Genomic DNA, 22757 nt, shown 5'->3' on the forward strand with positions numbered 1-22757 from the left:
CATTTCCTTTCAGGCTTTAGATGGGTTTCTCATAGCACTTAGCGCCGACGGAAACATTATTTATATCTCCGACAGCGTTTCTTCATTGCTTGGGCATTTACCGGTGAGTGTGTGGCCGAATTGTTCGGTGAGACTTTCTCTTTTTGCACCTCCAAATGCATGGTCTGGGCATGTGGGAACCTACAGGGTCCAGATGAGACAAACAAGAAAGCAGATTGATTTTTGATCTGCTGTTTTCTGTCAACGTTGTGGTATATTGTTTTATTCTGTAAACGTGGATAAGAGTGGCTCCAGGCAAGATTATTCCCACTGTGAGAACTCTTTATTGTGCAGCTCAGATTGAAAGTCTGAGCACTTCACGCGCAGGTTTAATAATGTTGCCTCTCATTTGTTCCATCGAACATTTCTTTATTGAGTTTTCACTCATTATTCTTCCCAGCTTTGGAAAATATTGGGCGGGATTCTCCACTCCCACGCCGAAGTGGCCGCGCCGTCGTGAACGGCGTCGAGGTTCACGACGGCGCGGAACGGCCCCGGTCCCGACCGATTCAGGCCCTGACAATGGGCCAGTATCGGGGCCGCGTCATCGACACGTGCCAGGCCTTGTCGCCCGCGTAAAAGCGGCGCCGCATAGATGACGCGGCCAGCGCCGCATAACGGACGTCATCCGCGCATGCGTGGTTGCCGTACTCTCTCAGTCCGCCCCGCAAGAATGGGGGACGGATCTTGCGGGGCCGCGGAAGGAAGGAGGTCCTCCTTCAGAGAGGACGGCCCGACGATCGGTGGGCACCGATCGCGGGCCACCCCACATTCCAGGTGAAGCCCGGTGCAGGATCCCCCCTCGCCCCCCCCACAGGCCGCCCCCCCGCCCCCCCCCCCCAGCGTTCACGCACCGCCCATGACTGCAGCGACCAGGTGTGGACGGGGCCAGGAGGAACCCGCCGTTTTGGCCTGGCCGCTCGGCCCATCCGGGCCTCAGAATAGCAGGGGTGCCGGAGAATCGCCATTTTCGGTATCTCCGGCGATTCTCCGGCCTGCGGCCCGTGAAACTCGACTGGGCCGTTCCCGCCGCTTGGGAGAATCGCGGGAGGGCGTCGGACCGGCGTCCCCGGAAATGTTGGCGGCCCAGGCGATTCTCCCAACCGGCGTGGGAGTGGAGAATCGCGCCCATTGTGTATTTTTGATTGTCTCTCTACATTTACTGGTACAGCTGGAACTCCTTCAGGCCTGAACAATGATCATAGAGCACATTGAAATTCAGCTTACAGAACATCATTGGCTTTATCAATCACTAATTTAATATTAGTGCATCGTTATTATTAGAGGACTGAAAATATATGACTGCCTTCCGTATCCCACCTGCTAAATTTTATGATAAATTTTTTTAAGACATTCATAAAGTTATAATTATATATTTCGCCAAATAATGTTAAATAATGTGGTGAATCACTGTTATTTATATACACAGTATTTAAACCTCGGTATCATCCCATTTGAGATGTAGCTACTTCAAATGAGATGACATCTAATTTGCAGCTCGTAAGTTACAGAAGATCGAGCTAACATTTCTTATCACTGCACATTCTAAAACAAAGTGCAACTCAGAATGAATTGAAGGCGGAGGTCTGGAAACATTCACCCCCTCCATCACCGACACACAGGGACAGCCGTGTGTACCATCGAAAAGATGGGCTGCGTCAACTCACTCTTTCAACAGCACCTTCCAAAATCACGACCTCTACCACGTAGAACGACAAAGGCACCAAACCCACGGAAAAACCATCACCTGCAAGTTCCCCTTCAAGCCACACACCACCTTGGCTTGGAACTACATTACCGTTCTTTCACTCTTGCCGGATTTGGGTGGCAGAGTGGTGAGCACTGCCAGCACCAGGAGCCCGGGTTCAATTCTGGCCTAGGGTGACTGTATGGAGTTTGCATGTGAAGAACAAAGGGAATAGCGGCAGAAGTAGATCATTCAGCCCTCCGAGTCGGCCCCGCCATTCACTCAGATCATGGCTCATCTCTTTCTGCTTTCGAATGCACCTCCCTGCCTGTTCTGTTTAAATCAGAAATAGCTATCTCCTTCTTGTACATGGATGAAAAATGGCTAATTTACTAACGCATTTTAAATCCTGACCAATTAGATGGGAGTCAGTGATACCGCCTGCCTCTCATTCGGCTGTTTCGATCATGGATGTGCAACGAAATAATGAATGAAAATTGTCAGTGGGAAATGCGGTAGCCCCAAAATGTTCAAAATCACATTGGTCTCACCAAATGCATAATATGGAGACGGGGGGGGGCATGACACCACATTGGTTGGGCGGATAGTTAGGATGAGGACGGAAGTGGCGGCATCAGGGTCGCTAATGCGATGTTAATTTATGCAAATCAGGCTCACACCCTTAATGGGCGTGAACTTAATTACATCACGGGCGGGTTTGGGAAGATCTCATCCTGAGATCTCGCCGGCACACACCCGTTTTTGGCCTCTCGCAAGATTTAGCGGCCATTATGAGATTTGCGGCCACGGTCAACGGGGCCCGTTAAATGGCAGCCACTGACAGTACAGACTCGCATCTATTGGGTAAATACTCCAAAGGGTTCCTGCCACTTGTCAAACAGCCTCCTAGCACACAGCTTATGTTCAAGTAAAAAAGAGAGCCGTCATAAGATGTCAGTCAGATGATTAAGAGAATGCGCCCAGCTCATCAGTAACGTAGGGTGGCGGCTGATGAGATGGAAATCCCTGAACTCTGAAGAACGAGGCAGGTTAATGGAAATTAGCCTGAAGGATTACGCAGGCTGGCCAACTATTCTATTCATTCTGAAGTCAATAAAAAGAATAATGAGACAGATAGTGGACTTTATCAGATTTACTGCTCCTCAGACCAGTGCATGGCTCACTCAAGAGAACCCATTTAAAGAATGATAACCTGAACAAGGGCTTAAAAACTCAACACATTTGTCAAGCGTGCGGATTGCTAAATCTGACAAAATATATGTGCCCTGAAAACAGATGGGATATACCATGCAAGGACATTCATACATGAGATATAATCAGATAGCAAAAGTAGTGAAAACCAGGGAATCAATATTTACATTCCCCGTGTTTGCTTCCATTCATTGAATGAAGCATTTAGAAGCATCTAGAAGGGGTTTAGATGAAATAAGGCTTGTATGGAGCATTAATACCCACATACGTAGTTGGGCAGCATGGTAGCACAGTGGTTAGCATAGTTGCTTCACAGCTCCAGGGTCCCAGGTTCAATTGCCGGCTTGGGTCACTGTCTGTGTGGAGTCTGCACTTTCTCCCCGTGTCTGCGTGGGTTTCCTCCGGGTGCTCCGGTTTCCTCCCACAGTCCAAAGATGTGCAGGTTAGGTAGGTTGGCTATGCTAAATTGCCCTTAGTGTCCAAAAAGGTTAGGTGGGGTTATGGGGATAGGGTGGAGATGTGGGCTTAGGTGGGGTGTTCTTTCCAAGGGCCGGTGCAGATCCGATGGGTCAAATGGCCTCCTTCTGCACTGTAGGGATCCTATGATTTGCCCAACTCTGCCATCATGGACTCTGGATCACTGCAAAATTCTCTCTGATCCAGAGAGCTGGTTTAGCTCACTGGGCTAAATCTCTGGCTTTTAAAGCAGACCAAGGCAGGCCAGCAGCACGGTTTGATTCCTGTACCAGCCTCCCCGAACAGGTGCCAGAATGTGGCGACTAGGGGCTTTTCACAGTAACTTCATTGAAGCCTACTCGTGACAATAAGCAATTTTCATTTCATTTTTCATAGATAGTCAAGTGTGAAGTCCAGAGAGTTTTCATGAATTAACTCAGGGCAGAGGAAAGTGTGGTGTTATAAATCTGAATTGATCACCCTCGTCCAATCCTTCTAATTTTTCATAGAATTTACAGTGCAGAAGGAGGCCATTCGGCCCATCGAGTTTGCACTGGCTCTTGGAAAGAGCACCCTACTTAAGGTCAACACCATAACCCAGTAACCCCACCCAACACTAAGGGCAATTTTGGACACTAAGGGTAATTTAGCATGGCCAATCCACCTAACCCGCACATCTTTGGACTGTGGGAGGAAACCGGAGCACCCGGAGGAAACCCACGCAGACACGGGGAGGATGTGCAGACTCCGCACAGACAGTGACCCAAGCCGGAATCGAACCTGGGACCCTGGAGCTGTGAAGCAATTGTGCTATCCGCAAGGCTACCGTGCTGCCCAGTTCCATTCTGAAGCGCAAACCACAACCCACTCCTCATCAAAGAAATCAGTCACTAGCTACGTCAGTTTAACAACTAACTCATTTGATTACTGAAACTTTAACAAAATCACAGTTCCATGGTTAGATACATGACTCAGCGAAGCATTGGCTATTGAACCTTAAACAAATTCCATGCCCACACCTGAGTCTACGATGAGTTAACTGATCACTGACAAGGCATTGAGAGGCGCACAGCATCTCTGAACCAGCAATGGGGCGGGGAGAGGAGGGAGGGAACGGAACAATGCTGGCGCGATCTGGGATGCACTGTCTGAAGGAGTGGTGGAAGCAGATACAATAGTAACTTTCAAAAGGGAACGGGATCTGTATTTGAAAAGGAAATAGTTGGAGGGCTATGGGGACAGAATGGGGGGGAGGGGGGTCAGGGACGAATTGGGATAGCTTCTTCAAAGAGTCGACAAAGGCAATGTGTGCTGAATAACCTCCCTCTGCGCCGTGTGTTTTCCTGTTTGAAAGTGAATATTGGGTGAAATCACAAACTAGATCGGCTGTGACAATTCCAAGTTTGAAACGTGAAAGATTCTGACAGGGCTGGACTGATTGGATACAGGGGTGTTGTTTCCCCTGGCTGGGGGTGGGGTCTAGAACAAGGGGTCACCGTCTCAGGGTAGGCAATTTAAGACTGAGGTGATGAGAAACTTCTGCACTCAGAGGGAGAATTCTCTACCACAGAAGTCTATGAAGGCCAATCACTAAGTATATTTAAGAAGGAGTTAAGTGGATTTCTGGATTCTAAAGGCATCAGGGAGTATGGGAAGAGTGCACAAGAATGACAATGAGATAGAGGATCAGCCATAATCATATTGATGCACTATCAATTACAACGAGACGAGAGTAGAGAGTTATCGCGGCGTTATTACGCAGAGATGTGTTGCCTCCTACAGCTGCTGCCGAAATGGCTGCAGCTCGGTGAGCACACACTTTTATACTCCGCCTACTGGGCGGAGCCAGCAGGCAGTGATCTACCCCCGTACCTATAGTACAGGAGCCTTACCGTATTACACCTCATACGTGCACTATATACAACAGTGGTGACTGCCACACATATTGAATGGCGGAACAGGCTCAAATTACCTACTCCTGCTCCTATTTTCTATGTTTCTAAATTTGAATAGTCAGTCAACATACAGCATCTTGCATTTTGATGCACTATTAATTACGACGAGACGAGAGTAGAATGTAATCGAGGCTTTATTACACAGAGATGTGTGGCCTCCTACAGCAGCTTACGAAATGGCTGCTATTCAGAGAGCACACACATTTATACTCCACCTCCTGGGCGAAGCCAGCAGGCAGGGATCTACCCCCGTACCTGCAGTACAGGGGCCTTACCGTAATACCCATATATACAATATAATACAACAGTGGTGACTACCACACATTTATATAACACTTTTAGCACAGTAAAATGTCCCAGGAAGTCACCTTCTAAATTTGGGCATGTAGAATACCAATGTGCCCCAATGTGACAAGGAGGACTATCAAGAATAAAACGATCATGTTAATTGTGAAAGCTCCTACACTAAGCTGCTCCTTAGGAAACCCTCCAAAAGGTCTCTCATGTCCTAATTTGTTGCACCATGTGGCTGTAAAACCGACATTTCTATAATAATACTTCAGCATTGAAAATAATTCCCAGGAGGACCCGCAAGTTTCAGTTTCTCAAGCTGTTTGTTGAGAGAAGGTGAAAATTTTGCTTCCTTTTGAACATCCAATCGGTGTAACTGAGATGGGAGTAATATTGCCTTCAGTAATCTAATTAGGCGGCAGTTATCTTGTCAAGTAAAATAATTACTGGAATATTGGAATTTTATTAAAACTTTCACAATAAAATACAAACGAGCCCAATGCAAGATTCATTAGACTCAAGAGCAGTTCTTTGCCCTTTCAGCAGCAGAGTACAAGCTTGGAATTATGCCTTTAAACTAGTGAAGTGGAATGACATCTTAGAAATTCAGTGTTGCGTACATATCTGCCTATGCGTGCATGTATGTTGTGTGTCTGTGTGTGTCTCCATGTGTGTACCTACACATGCATGTGTGTTGTGTGCCTGCATGTGTCTTCACATGTGCGCCTACACATGCATTTGTGTTGTGTGTCTGCGTGTATCTCCACGTGTGTGCCTACTCGTGTGTGTGTTGTATGTCTATTTGTGTTTCCATGTGTGTGCCTACTTGTGAGTGTGTTGTGTGTCTCCACATGTGTGCCTATGCATGTGTGTCTGTCTGTGTCTCCACATGTGTGCATATATACGCAGATGCACTGGCATGTTATTTTTTCAATAAACAACCACAATATTTTGATCTTGCCTGATATGAGACCCATTCTCTCCCTCAGTTTGGACAAGGTCCCCAATAAGTACAGATGAAGGAGACTATTCAGCCCATCTAGTTCACCTTTTGTAGAAACCCAAACAACCCCCTTTCCCTTTTCGCAACGTCCAATGACCTCTTGCACAATTTAAATTTCTCCTCATTGAGTCATATGAATTTAATTTGGGAACTGTTACATTCCCTGAGTGCTGCAAAGAGAGAAGGTATGGAGGTGCTACACACTTACATCACCAAGCGAGGTTTATTAGGAGCATTCCTCATAAAAAGTTAGATGGGGAACTGAAAGCTCGTGACAACACTGCTGACATAATACAAATCCCATGATGTTCCGCCAGCATGGATGTGTTCACAGATCACAACACCCCTCCCCCATTACTCCTTTAGTATGATGACAACTTTTCTTACATTTAACAACAGACCTACTACACATAAGATACATTATTTTGCATCATGATCTTTTTACATATTGACAATTTAATAAGACAGACTCTCAGATAGACGTCTATTTCTTTTGGGTTGTCCTCGACATTCTGGAACCTTTACTTCTTTTCCTTCAGTGGGTGGTACTTCCTGTGAAGTTACTCCAGTGTCTGTTCCGTAGGTATTGGAAAGCCCTCAGAAACAGAATCAGAATTTGTCTCTGCGTTTTGGGTCTCTGCTCAGAAGTATCACTGCTTAGATTTTCCGATGGAATCACTTCTTGCGAACTTTCAGTGTTCTCACTCTTGTGAAGCGGGTAGTTGGTCGGCATGACATCGCCGAAGTCTTTCGCCATCTGCACGGTGTACATCATTGCACCTGATTTTGCTTGGATAGCAACAGTTACCCATTTCTCATTGGTGGTGTAACTTCTGGCTGGCACTCACTCTCCTTGAATGATGCTCGCTTCTTAGAGCTTTCTTCCCCCCTAGCAATCTCTGCTTGCTGTTATTGTTTGACAGTCTCTGAGATATCAGGTGGTGTCAAAAGGTCAAATTTTGTTCTTAGCTTCCTTTTGAAAGGCAGCATTGCTGGTGAACTCTGTGTCGTTGCCTGTGCTGTGTTCTGGTATAACATCAAAACGTTGTTCACTCTTCTTCTCAATGAACCTTGATCCTTTGATGCCTTGATGAAATGTTTAGCACACCGGGTTAAATCATTGGCTTTTAAAGCAGACCAAGGCAGGCCAGCAGCACGGTTCAATTCCCGTACCAGCCTCCCCGAACAGGCGCCGGAATGTGGCGACTAGGGGCTTTTCACAGTAACTTCATTTGAAGCCTACTTGTGACAATAAGTGATTTTTCATTTCATTCAGGGGCTGGGTTAGCACAGTGGGCTAAAGAGCCGGCTTGCAAGGCAGGCCAGCAGTGCCGGTTCAATTCCCGTACCAGCCTCCCCAAACAGGTGCTGGAATGTGGCGACTAGGGGCTTTTCACAGTAACTTCTTTGAAGCCTACTTGTGACAATAAGTGATTTTCATTTCATTCAGGGGCTGGTTTAGCACAGTGGGCTAAAGAGCCGGCTTACAAGGCAGGCCAGCAGTGCGGGTTCAATTCCCATACCAGCCTCCCCAAACAGGTGCTGGAATGTGGCGACTAGGGGCTTTTCACAGTAACTTCATTTGAAGCCTACTTGTGACAATAAGCGATTTTCATTTTCATTTCATGACTGTCCGAACCGCTTGGTCAATCTATTTTTTGCAGGTTCGTACATAGTTGCTTGATGTGCTGTATACCATTTCCAAAGTAGTCTTCGAACTGCGTTCCATTGCCATTTACGACCTGCTCCGGCCGACCCAAATCTTGCAAATATTTCACCCAATTTCTCCATAGTTTGCTCTGTCGTCATGGATTTCATAATCACTACTTCCAACCATTTAGAGTGTTCATCCACAATCACTAGGATCAATTGGACCTGCATAGCCTATGTGAATCCTCTGTCATAGCTGTGTTGGCCATTCGCATGTAAGGGGTGCACAGGACTGACATTGTCCCTCTCTGAAGCAAATTCTATCAGGCATTCTTCTCCTGAAGGCATAATGTGCGAGACTACTGCACCAATCCCAAAGGGCAATGCATCATAAGCAAGATGCAACTTCAGCTTGGAATTGTAGTCAACTTATAGCTCTGACTTCTTCAAGGCTTCTGCTACCTGTTTAGACGGACTTTCGCATTCTTCTGTCCAGTACCATACCTGTTTGACACATAATAAAGTGTGTAAAGGCTGCAATTGTGTTGCTAAATTTGGGACTTTACCGTAATAATTGATTAATCCCCAAAATAACCTCACAGTGTCACATTCTGAGGATGTGGTAACTCTACGATTTCTGGCATATTTTTTGGCTCCTTGTGCAAGCCATCTTTATCGATGATGTGACTCAGGTAGTTAATGGATGCCTTGAAAAAGTCGCACTTCTCCTTCTTAACTTGGAGATGATGGGTTTTGTAAATATTTCAATGTAGCTTCCAGGTTCTTCAAGTATTCTTGTTCACTTGAATCTGTGATGAGAATGACATCTAGATAACATTACACCCCATTTAGCCCACACACAACTTGATCCATGGACCTCTGAAAAAAAGCAAAAGCAGATGTTATTCCAAATGGAAATCCTCTGTAATGGAACAGACCTCTGTGCATCACAATAGTGAGTAGCGACTATAATTCTGCAGCTACATTCATTTGTAAATGCACCTGTGGTAGATCTATTTTACTGAATTTCTACCCTCCAGAAGGTCCAGCACACAAGTCTTCAATCAGCAGCAGTGGATAGTTATCTGCACACAATACCAGGTTCATAGTTATTTTAAATTCTCTACATATTCTTACTTAGTCATCACGTTTTAGTACAGGAACTATTGGTGTTGCCCAATCACTTGTAGTAACTGGTTCAATGACTCCTGGCTGGACTAGTCTTTCTTATTCTTCTTCGTCTTTTGGCCTGATGGCATATGGTATTGTTCTAGCTTTTGAGACATTTTGGTGTACTATTTGACTTAATCTTGAGTTGGACTTCAATTTCTGTCATTGAGCCCAGTGAGTCTTCAAACAACTTTTCATACTTTTCTAGAACTTGTTGTAGGTCATACTTTAAATCTTCCAGTTGATTTACCACTCTCCAGTTCAGTTTCCACAGGCAAAATGGAGAGGCAATTCTGCTGTTTGTCTATTTACTTTTACTTTTGCCATAATGTATCCTTTGAGTGGTACAACCTCTTTTGTTTATGTCCTTAGAATCATGTTTGATGGTTTTAATGGCAGATGCTTTAACTTCTGATTGTAAATTGTCTCAGGTATCAATGATACAGCTGCATCCGCATCTACTTCCATTTTGACTACCATCAAGTTTTGGGAATACCCAGAAATGTTGTTGATCACCCCATACCGACAAGACGCCTAGTTTCAGCTCTTGAAATTGTTTGGGTACGTCATCTCCTGAGTGTTTTTTCACTTATTAACTTATAGACTCAACTAGTCTGCTTAGATGTCTTTACTTTTCTTGCACATCTTTGGTGTTAGTGAAACTTGCTGTGCCCAAAATGCTTTGGCAAGTTGGCCCTTTTTGCCACAGTTCTTGCACTTATTTTCTCTGCCCCAGCATTTCCCTACTGAGTGCCCAACCTGTGTACATCGATGACACTATTGTACCCTCCAGACTTGTCTCTGATGGTCTCCATCTTGTGAATCTTCACTCCAGCTCCTATCTGTGAAGCCTCTTTTGTTGCTAGCTCCATAGATGTGGCAACTGCTACAGCAGATTTGAGAGTTAAGTCACTTACTGTAAGCAGCTTCTTCTGACTAGCTTCATTGCAGAGACCACATACCAGCCTATCACGAAGGGTATCATCTAGCGTTGCACCAAAGTTGCAGCATTTTTGCTAACCTTCTTAAGTTCACCATGAATGGTAAAATGCTTTCACCTTCTTTCTCACAACAGCGGTGGAACCAAAACCTGACTGCAGCCTAGAATCTGTCCTTCTAAAATTTTCATTCATTGGTTATAGGTCTTAACTCCCGATTTGGCTGGATTAAATGCATTTTGCAGTCGCATGAAAGTTTTATACCTGGCCAAACTGAGAATTGTTGCAACCTTTAGGTCCTGCGGTGTTTGATTTCTGATGAGATAGAGATCAAATCTCTCTTCATATAAGTTGGAAGTCTCACAGTCTTCATCAAATATGCCTATGGCGCCCGTTTTTTTCCACTACTTTGGAAACCGACTGCTCGGGCCTCTACTTCAACCAATATTCCTCGATCCGTTTCTTCAGAATGTATGTAACATGATTCACAATGCAGATTTTTCCCTTTGCTTGTCTGTGGTTTGACGTTTTCCCCAAGTAATGGCCTGTACAGAATCAGAAGACTTTGTGATTCCCCTTTCCTGTAGCCCATTTCACTTCGCCTCACTCGCCGTCCCTGCAGCCTAGAATCTGCCCACTTCCAAAGCAAGAATAATAAGAACATAAGAACTAGGAGCAGGAGTAGGCCATCTGGCCCCTCGAGCCTGCTCTGCCATTCAATGAGATCATGGCTGATAAGAATGGTCTTCTTATTGTTAATGGCCAGGGTTTAGAGAGCCCCAAAGTGTATAATGGAGTTCACCTGACCCACAATGTTTAATAGATTGTGGTATGGGGAGCCCACGGCCCACTCTACAGGTGTGGTACAGCAGAAATGGAAAAGTATTTTTTAAAGCAAAACAATGTTTATTCTATGAACTCAAGTTAACCTTTTTAAAACATACAGTGAACATCTTAGCAACCATTAATTCAAATACAACCCCCAAAGAATACAACACTAAGTAATCCTTAAGCTGTCCTTTTAACATCCATAAGACTTTAAAAAAAACCTTTAAACAGAAGCACACCAGGTTAAAGTCACTACTGAGAGCAGTTATTAGTTTTAAATCATAAAGGATCGATTTACAGTCTTTAGATTACAGAGAGAGAGACTCATACACCTCCTGGCTGTGACTGCAGCTATCCAGCTCTGAAAACGAAACTAAAACACACCCTGCAGCAAATAGCCTAAAACGAAAGTAAAAAGCTGACAGACAGCCCAGCTCCACCCACACTCTGACATCACTGCAGTAATAAACACCCATTTCTTAAAGGTACATTTCTTAAACACCCATTTCTTAAAGGTACTCTCACATGACATTATTTTTTCTTTTAAAACCCTCTGCACCGGCAGCACCATCTTCGACCGACGTGTGAGTTTTAGTCCCGAGAATCTTTCCTTCTGCTCTTGGTGCCGCCTCCACTCTTCTTGTTGATGGGTTTTGCCTCAACAGTTTTTTTTTCCCTCTTGCCACAATCCTTGTTGCCAGTTTTCGCTTTTGTTATATTCTCTGAATGCGACAAATAGAAAAGGTATGGAGGTGCTATACACTTGGATCACCTGCAACATGATGTAAGACCATAAGACCATAAGACATAGGAGCAGAATTAGGCCACTCGGCCCATCAAGTCTGCTCTGCCATTCAATCATGGCTGATATTTTTCTCATCCCCGTTCTCCTGCCTTCTCCCCACAACCCCCGATCCCCTTATTAATCAAGAACCTATCTATCCCTGTCTTAAAGATTCTCAGTGATTTGGCCTCCACAGCCTTCTGCAGCAAAGAGTTCCACAGATTCACCACCTTCTGGCTGAAGAAATTCCTCCTCATCTCTGATGCGGACCTCCCACACAGCAGTGACACCGAGGACCCGAAGGCGCCTTTTCGAGTCGGTGTTGTGACAAAAAACAGGCTGTCCCCGAAGCAAAGACACCAGCCGCTGTTCTCTTTATATATTAACGATCTAGATGACGGGCATTCTGGCTAAGTTTGCCAATGATACAAAGATAGGTGGAGGGGCAGGTAGTATTGAGGAGGTGGGGAGGCTGCAGAAAGATTTAGACAGTTTAGGAGAGTGGTCCAAGAAATGGCTGATGAAATTCAACGTGGGCAAGTGCGAGGTCTTGCATTTTGGAAAAAAGAATAGAGGCATGGACTATTTTCTAAACGGTGACAAAATTCATAATGCTGAAGTGCAAAGGGACTTGGGAGTCCTAGTCCAGGATTCTCTAAAGGTAAACTTGCAGGTTGAGTCCGTAATTAAGAAATCAAATGCAATGTTGTCATTTATCTCAAGAGGCTTGGAATATAAAAGCAGGGATGTACTTCTGAAGCGTTATAAAGCACTAGTTAGGCCCCATTTAGAATACTGTGAGCAATTCTGGGCCCCACACCTCAGGAAGGGCATACTGGCACTGGAGCGGGTCCAGCGGAGATTCACACGGATGATCCCAGGAATGGTCAGCCTAACATACGATGAACGTCTGAGGATCCTGGGATTATATTCATTGGAGTTTAGGAGGTTGAGGGGAGATCTAATAGAAACGTACAAGATAATGAATGGCTTAGATAGGGTGGATGTAGGGAAGTTGTTTCCATTCGCAGGGGAGACTGGGACCCCAGGGCTCAGCATTAGAATAAAAGGGAGTCACTTTAGAACAGAGATGAGGAGAAATTTCTTCAGCCAGAGAGTGGTGGGTCTGTGGAATTCATTGCCACAGGGGGCGGTGGAGGCCGGGATGTTGAGTGTCTTTAAGGCAGAAATTGATAAATTCTTGATTTCTCAAGGAATTAAGGGCTATGGAGAGAGAGCGGGTAAATGGAGTTGAAATCAGCCATGATTGAATGGTGGAGTGGGCTCGATGGGCTGAATGGCCTTACCTCCGCTCCTATGTCTTATGGTCTTATGGTCTTAGGGGGCAAAGCCTCAAAATAAGGGGACGTAGATTTAAGACTGAGTTTAGGAGGAACTTCTTCACCCAAAGGGTTGTGAATCTATGGAATTCCCTGCCCAGTGAAGCAGTTGAGCCTCCATTAAATGTTTTCAAGATAAAGATGGATAGTTTTTTGGAGAATAAAGGAATAAAGAGTGATGGTGTTCAGGCCAGAAAGTGGAGCTGAGTCCACAAAAGATCAGCCATGATCTCATTGAATGGCGGAGCAGGCTCGAAGGGCCAGATGGCCTACTCCTGCTCCTAGTTCTTGTGTTCTTATGGTACGAAGTCTTACAACACCAGGTTAAAGTCCAACAGGTTTGTTTCGATGTCACTAGCTTTCGGAGCGCTGCTCCTTCCTCAGGTGAGCCGAATGGTTTCACCTGAGGAAGGAGCAGCGCTCCGAAAGCTAGTGACATCGAAACAAACCTGTTGGACTTTAACCTGGTGTTGTAAGACTTCGTACTGTGCTCACCCCAATCCAACGCCGGCATCTCCACATCATTGTGTTCTTATGTTTACTCTACCACCAATCCCCTGCGATTTCACCTCCTGGATCAGCCTTTTATGCGGCACCTTATCAAACATTGTCTAGAAGTCTTATCCTTCACAAAACCATGGTGGTAATGGCAAATTGAGCTTTGTCTTTCTAAATGCTCAGTCATCTCCTCCTTAATGATGATTCCAGCAACTTCCCACCACAGAGCTCAAGCGAACCGATCTGTAGTTTCCAAAAGGGACATTTACTTTAGATATTCTCTTCTTCTTTATATACTTATCGAAGCTTTTGGTGTCAGTGTTTATGGTTTATGCTAGTTTCCTTTCATCGTTCATCTTAGCTCTTTTTATTTTGTTTTTATTTTATTTTTTTAGAGTACCCAATTATTTTTTTTTCCAATTAAGGGGCAATTTAGCGCGGCCAATCCACCTAACCTGTGCATATTTGGGTTGTGGGGGTGAAACCCACGCAGACACGGGGAGAATGTGAAGACTTCACAAGGACAATGACTTGGGGCCGGGATCGAACCTGATCCTCAGAGTCGTAGGCAGCAGTGCTAACTTTGATTTTGTTTTTAGTAGCCTTCTGCTGAACTTTAAAGTTCTCACAATCTTCCAACTTACCACTAGCTTTTGCAGTATGGTGTGCCTTAGTTTTTGCCTTCATGCCTTCATTGACTTCCTTGTTTAGCCATGAATGTTTTTCTCCCTTTTACAATTCCTCTTCTTCTCAGGAATATACTTTAATTGAAAGGTAATTAATATCTCCCTGAACATCCACCATTGTTCCTCAATTGTCCAACCCTCAATTATTTGTGCCCACCTACTTGGGCCAACTCTTTCCTCAGGCTTGTATAATAATCTCTGCCCAATACTAAAACTCTAGTATAGCATTCTGTCTTCTCTCGCTCAATCCTCAAATTCTCATATGCTGTGATCACTCCATCCAAGAGGATCCTTAATGAAAAGTCTATTTATCAAACCTTCTTTGTTACATAATACTAAATCTAAAATAGCCTAAAATGCTCCCTGGTTGGCTCCATAACATATTGCTCTAAGAAACAATCCCTCATACACTCTACGAAATCTCCTTCGAGGCTCCCTTGCCAATTTGATTAATCCAGTCAATATGCATGTTAAAATCACCCATGATTACCGTTGTTCCCATTCTCACAAGTCCTCATTATTTCTTGGTTCATACTATGTCCCACTTTGGACATGTTGCTCGAGGAGCCTGTAAATTACTCTTATGAAGGAGTTTTTTCCCTTGTTTTTGATCTCCACCCAGATTGATTCAACATTTTAGCCCTTAGTGTCAATATCATTTTTTAATACAGCCTTGATGTCATCTTTAACCAATAAAGCAACTCCACCTCCTGTTCCATCCTGTCTATCCTTTCGGAATACTGAGTACCCTTGGACATTCAACTCCCAGTCCTGGTCCTCCAGCAACCATATTTCAGTAATCCCCACCAAATCATACCCATTTGTCTCTATTTGTGATGTCAGCTCATTGACCTTATCTGCGACTGCGTGCATTTAGGTACAAGGTTTTAAAATATATCCTACTGATTTGTCTATCTCTTGCAGGATTTTCTTGCACACTACGCTTTTCAGACATTCTGACCTAATTTATTATTCTCTGATAACACTCAGCCTCATCCCCAACTTTCACTCCCACTTTCTTTAAGTTTCCTTTCACCTCCATAGTTGTTACATTGGCCTTGCCTGTTCATCCTATTCACCTCTACCTCTTCAAATGCTGACCTACTACTTTGGTTCCTATACCACCCCCCCACCCCCACCTTTGCAGTTTAAAGTCCTTGTGACCACCCTATGTATCCTTTCCACGAGAACACTGGTTCAGGTGCAGACCGTCCCAACGGTACAGATACCTCCTGTCCCAATATTGATGCCAGTGCTCCATGAAATGGAAACCCTCTTTCCCGCACCACTCCTTTAGCCACGTTTTTACTTCCCTGATTTTCTCATCCCTATGCTAATTTGCACATGGTTTGGGTGGTAATCCAGAGATTATAACCCTTAAGGACATGTTCTATAAGTCTGTTCCTAGTTCCTGATAGTCCCCCAACAGGTCTTCTTTCCTTGTCTTGCCTATGTTGACTGTCTCAACATGGAACCACACAACAGGATCCTCTCCCTCCCAGTCCATTACCGTTTCAAGCCGGTTAGAGGTATGCCTCACCCTGACACCGGACAGGCAACATACCATGTCGGACTCTAGCTCCTGCTTACAAAGGATTGTATCAGTTCCTCTAATTATGGAATCTCCTGCAACTACCACTTGTCCTTTTGCTCCCGCTGCTTGAATAGCCTCCTGTATCATGGTGCAGTGCTCAGCTAGCTCATCATCCCGACCGTCCTTTTCTTCATCCACACAGGGAGCAAGTACCGCGTGCCTGTTGGGCAAGGTCAAGGGCTGAGGCTCCTCCATTTCTGAATTCGGGATCCCTCTAATAATACAATAATCACTTACTGTCACAATTAGGCTTCAATGAAGTTACTGTGAAAAGCCCTTAGTCGCCACATTCCGGCGCCTGTCGGGGAGGCCGGTACGGGATTTGAACCCGCGCTGCTGGCATTGTTCTGCATCGCAAGCCAGTTATTTAGCCCACTGTGCTAAACCAGCTCTATTTGCCACACTCGCAGTCACACCATGCTGCACCTAACACCTTGCCGAATTTGAGGAACTTCATCTGCGGGGTGTGACTACCTCCTGGAACATAGCGTGCAGGTAACTCTCCCGGATGTGCCGCAGTGTCTGAATGGGGCAGCATGGTAGCATTGTGGATAGCACAATTGCTTCACAGCTCCAGGGTCCCAGGTTCGATTCCGGCTTGGGTCACTGTCTGTGCGGAGTCTGCACATCCTCCCCGTGTGTGCGTGGGTTTCTTCCGGGTGCTCCGGTTTCCTCCCACAGTCCAAAGATGTGCAGGTTAGGTGGATTGGCCATGCTAAATTGCCCTTAGTGTTCAAAATTGCCCTTAGTGTTGGGTGGGGTTACTGGGTTATGGGGATAGGGGGGAGGTGTTGACCTTGGGAAGGGTGCTCTTTCCAAGAGCCGGTGCAGGCTCGATGGGCTGAATGGCCTCCTTCTGCACTGTAAATTCTATGATAATCAATTCTGAGCCTAAATTCCTCAACCAACACACACTTATTGCAGATGTGGTCACTGTAGCTCCTAATGGGATCTGTCAGCTCCCACATCATGCAGCTACAGCACATCACCTGCATGGCCATCTCTACCTATTTATCTAATTAGTTTTGCAGTGGGTTTTTTTTTCAAAGGGAAACAGAGTTTCAAAGGAAAACAGTGTGACTGTTTCGAGTCCGTATGACTCTTCAGAGAGAGGGAAATATGATGGATTTTATGCTGTTTAAGAGGGGGTGGTGCAGATGGAGCAAAGTGGAAGATCAGTGATAGGTGGGAACTAAGAGAGATTGGATAAAATATTTTTGGCACAAGACAGAGAAAGTGTTAATGATAGTGTTAAGGACTAAATAAGGTGCTGATAGTGGCATAGTTACAGAGCAGAATGTGTTAATTTCAGAACAAAGGTCAGCACTCCATGAAAGCTAAACTTAAAAACAAGTGACATAGAGGGACAGGTAGTATTGAGGAAGCAGGCGGGCTGCAGAAGGATTCGGACAGGCTAGGAGAGGGGGCAAAGAAGTGGCAGATGGAATACAATGTGGAAAAGTGTGAGGTTAGACACTTTGGAAGGAGGAATGGAGGCATAGACTATTTTCTAAATGGGGAAATGCTAAGGAAATCAGAAGCACAAAGGGACTTGGGAGACCTTGTTCACGATTCTCTTCTGGTTAACATGCAGGCTCAGTCGGCAGTTAGGAAGGCAAATGCAATGTTAGCATTCATGTCAAAAGGGCTAGAATACAAGACCAGGGATGTGCTTTTGAGGTTGTATAAGGCTCTTGTCAGACCCCATTTGGAGTATTGTGAGCAGTTTTGGGCCCCGTATCTAAGAAAGGATGTGCTGGCCTTGGAAAGGGTCCAGAGGAGGTTCACAAGAATAATCCCTGGAATGAAGAGCTTGTCATATGAGGAACGGTTTTGGATTCTGGGTCTGTACTCGTTGGAGTTCAGAAGGTTAAAGGAGGGTGTTATTGAAACTTACAGGATACTGCGAGGCCTGGATAGAGTGGATGTGGAGAGGATGTTTCCACTTGTGGGAAAAACTAGAACCAGAGGATACAATCTCAGATTAAAGGGATGATCCTTTAAAACAGAGATGAGGAGGAATTTCTTCAGCCAGAGGGTGGTGAATCTGTGGAACTCTTTGCCGCAGAAGGCTGTGGAGGCCAAATCACTGAGTGTCTTTAAGATAGAGATAGATAGGTTCTTGATTAATAAGGAGATCAGAGGTTATGGGGAGAAGGCAGGAGAGTGGGGATGAGAAAAACATCAGCCATGATTGAATGGCGGAGCAGACTCGATGGGCCGAGTGGCCTAATTCTGCTCTTATGTTTTATGGTCTTATCCTGTTCCTCTGTTTCAAGTCAGATTATGCAGTCACAGTTTTATCTATATTCTTGCTTGCAATTGAAGTAAAATAGCAGACATATGTAGGTAATTAATGAACACCACTGACTGGTATCACTATGTATAATGAGCTAATGAACTGTTGGGCTGAATTGCCTAGAACTGGGAAATTTACTCAGCTGTCTGCCTGGGAAAATGCGGCGATAGTTTTGTCTTGTTGGATAGGGACAGGGAAGTGAATCATTCCATTGACAAGAAAAAGAGGCAAAATGTTTCATTAAAAAGTTAACATCTTTTTCTTTTGTACCAGTCAGATCTAGTGGACCAAAATATATTGAATTTCCTCCCGGAACAGGAACATGCGGAAGTGTACAAGCTGCTATCAAACCAGATGCTAATGACAGACCCGGTTACACGTGACTATTTGAACAGTATGTACCCTGCCTCCATCTGATTTAACATGAAAACAAGTGTCACATTGCTCATACATAGCGCAGGTTTCACTGAACAGGGATTTAAATTACCGTCCCAGTGATGAACATTTGTTTGAAAGGCTGAAGGAGAATGAGACAGTCCAGCTAGTTTGGTAAATGAGAGTTGGTTTGCAAGCGTTTGGAAGCCTGCTTTAAATCCAAACCACAGTAGGTGTGATTTATCTGCTCTGAGTCATGTTACGGGAAGGTCGGCAAAATGGAAAGGCAACTTTGGTCGAAAAATTGGAGAGGCGACTTATTATCTAAATGGAAAGAAACTTCAGAGTGCTTTGTTGCAGAGGGATCTGGGTGTCCTTGTGCATGAATCACAGAAAGTTAGTATGCAGATGCAGCAGGTATTAAGGATGGTAAATGGAATTTTGGCTTTTATAGCAAAAGGAATAGATTACAAAAGTAGAGAAGTGTTGCTGCAACTGTACAACAGAGCACCTGGAGGACTGTGTACAGTTTTGGTCCCCTTATTTGAGGAGGGATGTAGCTGCATTAGAGGCAATTTAGAGGAGGTTGACTTGATTGATTCCAGAGTTTGTCTCATGAAGAGATATTGAGCAGTTTAGGCCTACACTCTCACGAGTTTAGTAGAATGAGAGGAGATCTAATTGAGGTAGAGGAGATGATAAAAGGTATTGAGAAAGTAGACATAGAGCGGATGCTTCCATTGTGGGGCAATGCAGCACGAGAGGTCATAGTTTTAGGATAAGGGGTAACAGATTTAAAACAGAGATGAGGAGAAATTATATCTCTCAAAGGGTCTTCAATCTGTGGAATTCAGAACCCCAGAGTACGGTGGATGCCGATCTTTGAGTAAATTTAAGGATGAGATGGACAGATTTTTAATTGGTAATGGGTTGAAGGGTTATGGAAAACGGGCAGGACAGTGGAGTTGAGGCTGAGAGGCGATCAATCATGATCATATTCAGTGGCGGAGCAGGCTTTTGGGGCTGAATTGACCATTCCTGCTCCTTGTTCTTATATTCTTAAGCAATGCATTAAGGATAATGAAGTGATCTCTTTCGCATGAGAAACAAGGTGATGCACTATTAATTACTACAAGACGAGAGTAGAGAATAACCAAGGCTTTATTAAGCAGAGGTGTGTGGCCTCCTGTAGCTGCTACCGGAATGGAAGCAACTCGGGTGTGCACACACATTTATGCTCCGCCTACTGGGTGGAGCCAGCAGGCAGGGATTTACCCCCGTACCTATAGTACAGGAGCCTTACCGTATTACCTCTAATAATCATCGTTACAACTATTATACAATCAGTGGTGCCTACCACACAAGGTCAAATGCTACTCCTGGGGATAGTAACTGGGGAGGGGTGATTGAGGGGCCACAGACAGAACCAAGGGTCTATAGGACTGGATGAAACTAGAAATAAAGGAATAAAGAGAGTACAAGATAGTTGAAAGAAAAAAAATTACTTGCATTTATAAAATTTCTTTCACAACCTCAGGACATCTGAAAACATTTTATTTTCAATAAGATATTTTCATTTGAAGAATATTGGCTGTTGTTATTTAGGAAACAGGGCACCCAATGTCCTCACAGCTAGGCCCCACACACAGCAACATGATCGCGACCAGATGCTCTGGTTCAGTGATGTTGGTTGTTGAAGAAAATACTGGTTGGAGCACTTAGGACTCCTCTTTCCTTTTAAATAGTGCTGAGGGATCTTTTACATCCCCCTGAGGGGGAAGAAGGGACACAGAGACTTAACTTAATATCTTAACTGAAAGTTGTGCCGTACAGCAGCATTCGCTCAGTATATTGGCAGTGGAAGTGTGCATAGATATTATGGTCAAGTCAACTTGAACCTCCAACTTTTGACTCAAGAAGTGTGTGTACTACCTCTGTGTCAGAGATAATGGGCTGGATTCTCCCAAAATGAGATAATGGGGACGATTCTCCAAAATGGAGACAAAGTGTTCGCGCCATCGTGAATGCCATCACGTTTCACGATGGCGCGAAACGGGCACGGGGACGACTGATTCTGTCCCCCACAGGGGGCCAGCACGGCGCTGGAGCGGTTCATGCCGCTCTAGCCTCCCTTCCGCGGTGCCCCAACCCGTGCATGCGCAGTTGTGCCGCGCCAACCCGTTCATGCGTGGGGGACTTCTTCAGCGTGCCGGCCCCTACGCAACATGGCGTGGGGGTTCAGGGGCCGGCCATGCAACAAAGTAGGCCTGTGGGGGGGAGAGGCCACCCGCCGATCGGTGGGCCCCGATTGCGGGCCAGACCCCATCGGATGCCCCCCCCCCCCCCCCCCGGTGAAGGATTGCTTTTTCCCACCCCACCAGCTGCCCCCCGACCCTTCACGCAGAGTTCCCATCAGCAGCGACCAGGGGTGAACGGCGATGGCGGGACTCTGCTTTTTCCGCGTGGCCATTTGGCCTATCCGGGCCGGAGAATCGGCGGCCCCACTGATTAGAGCGGCCCGCGGCCAGGGCCGCCTCAAACGCGCCGATTCTTCACACCTCGGAGAATCGCGCGCCGGCGTCGTGGCGCCGTGGAGCGGTTGCGGCGATACTCCGGCCCGGCGCGGGGCTCGGAGAATCGCGCCCTATGTCCCCACCCCGGCGTAAAAAAGATGGAGATTTACTCCCGAAATTCTTTGGAAAAAGTGAAACAAATTCATCGCCCTGCAGGGGGTCGCAGGGACCTATTGGGAAGCTCGCAGCTTTTGCTGCAGATACGGGCCCCCGCACGTCTGGGTCAGAGCCGGACATGTGCTTGGCAGCGACCTACAGTGGCCGCGCCCATGCTCCATGGCGGACTCGAACCGCGGAGCAAGACAAAAAAATTAAAACCCCAGATCGGCTACGCCCAAGCATCCAACCCCGCACATTTAATCGCCGGCCGCCCACAAAGCCCCCCTACGTCTCCAATTCGCCCGTCCCACTGACTCCGCAGCCGCCACGCAGGTATCCCGACCGTCAATAGGTGGTCAGTTCCACGCTGTCAGGAACTCGGCCGGTCGGGAGCGGAGGATTGCTGGGCGGGCCTCTGGTGTACTCCGCGGCGACGCCGATTTTCGGTGCCCAGGGAATCGTCGGACTGGCACCGGGCCCAATTACGGCGTGAAACTGGATTCTCCTCCCCGGCGCTGGCTGCGATTTCGGCACGGGGCTGCAGAGAATCCAGCCCAATAGGTAGCCGGCACCATGGGCCAATATTTTCCCGCTGTTCCTGCCAGCGGGATCTTCCGGTCATGCCAACGGTGACCCCCCCCTCCACCCCCACCCCCGCCGCAGGGTCCCCAGTGACGGAGAGTATGGCCTCCCCCACCACGAAACAAGCGTGGAAAACTTTTTTGCACAAATCAACTGTGATTTTCCCATGTCATTTGTGCTGTCTTCACTGGGGCCGAGATTCAGTTCTGCCTGTATTCGCCATGAAAATGCTACAATTCACATATGTTTCAGTGAATGTTTATATGTTGTGATCTTGTAAAATGACTGATAACTGTCAGAGGTCAGTGAGATAGCCGATGGTAGTCTGGGCGATGACACAGGTTGCATAACGTTCCAGTTGGCTGGGGTTGTGAAGTAAATGTGACACATGGGTGCCAGACATGATTCGGCAAGGAGCACACTTACTTACTCCGAACGCTGTGGGTTCAAACTCCACTCCCCAGGACTTGGAGCTCGAAACCTAAAACATTGCAATTTCTTGCTTGCGGTCCTATTTTCTACCCCACAAAGCAGAGCTGCGACTAATTTTTATTTTGCATCAAGCGCTCTCCAAATGTTTGCACAGGGCCCGAACCAGAAAGCACAGCCGCTAAAGTTCAAGATGGTTTTGCTCGTGTTGTTTTGTGAGAATCTGGTGGTGTTTTGACAGATGAGTCATACCTCTCGGTGGCCTATTT

General features: G+C 45.9%; 1 protein-coding gene across 1 annotated transcript in view; it reads left to right on the forward strand.

The window, feature by feature from the left end:
- npas2 (neuronal PAS domain protein 2) overlaps window positions 1-22757 on the forward strand; it is a 183856-nt gene that overhangs the window by 62193 nt on the left and 98906 nt on the right. Inside the window, exons 9-10 of the mRNA XM_072501536.1 lie at window positions 14-103; window positions 18704-18824. Coding sequence (XP_072357637.1) covers window positions 14-103; window positions 18704-18824 — 211 coding nt within the window. The remainder of the gene's footprint in view (window positions 1-13; window positions 104-18703; window positions 18825-22757) is intronic.

Source organism: Scyliorhinus torazame, chromosome 5 (assembly GCF_047496885.1).
Source record: "Scyliorhinus torazame isolate Kashiwa2021f chromosome 5, sScyTor2.1, whole genome shotgun sequence".
NCBI lineage: Eukaryota > Metazoa > Chordata > Chondrichthyes > Carcharhiniformes > Scyliorhinidae > Scyliorhinus > Scyliorhinus torazame.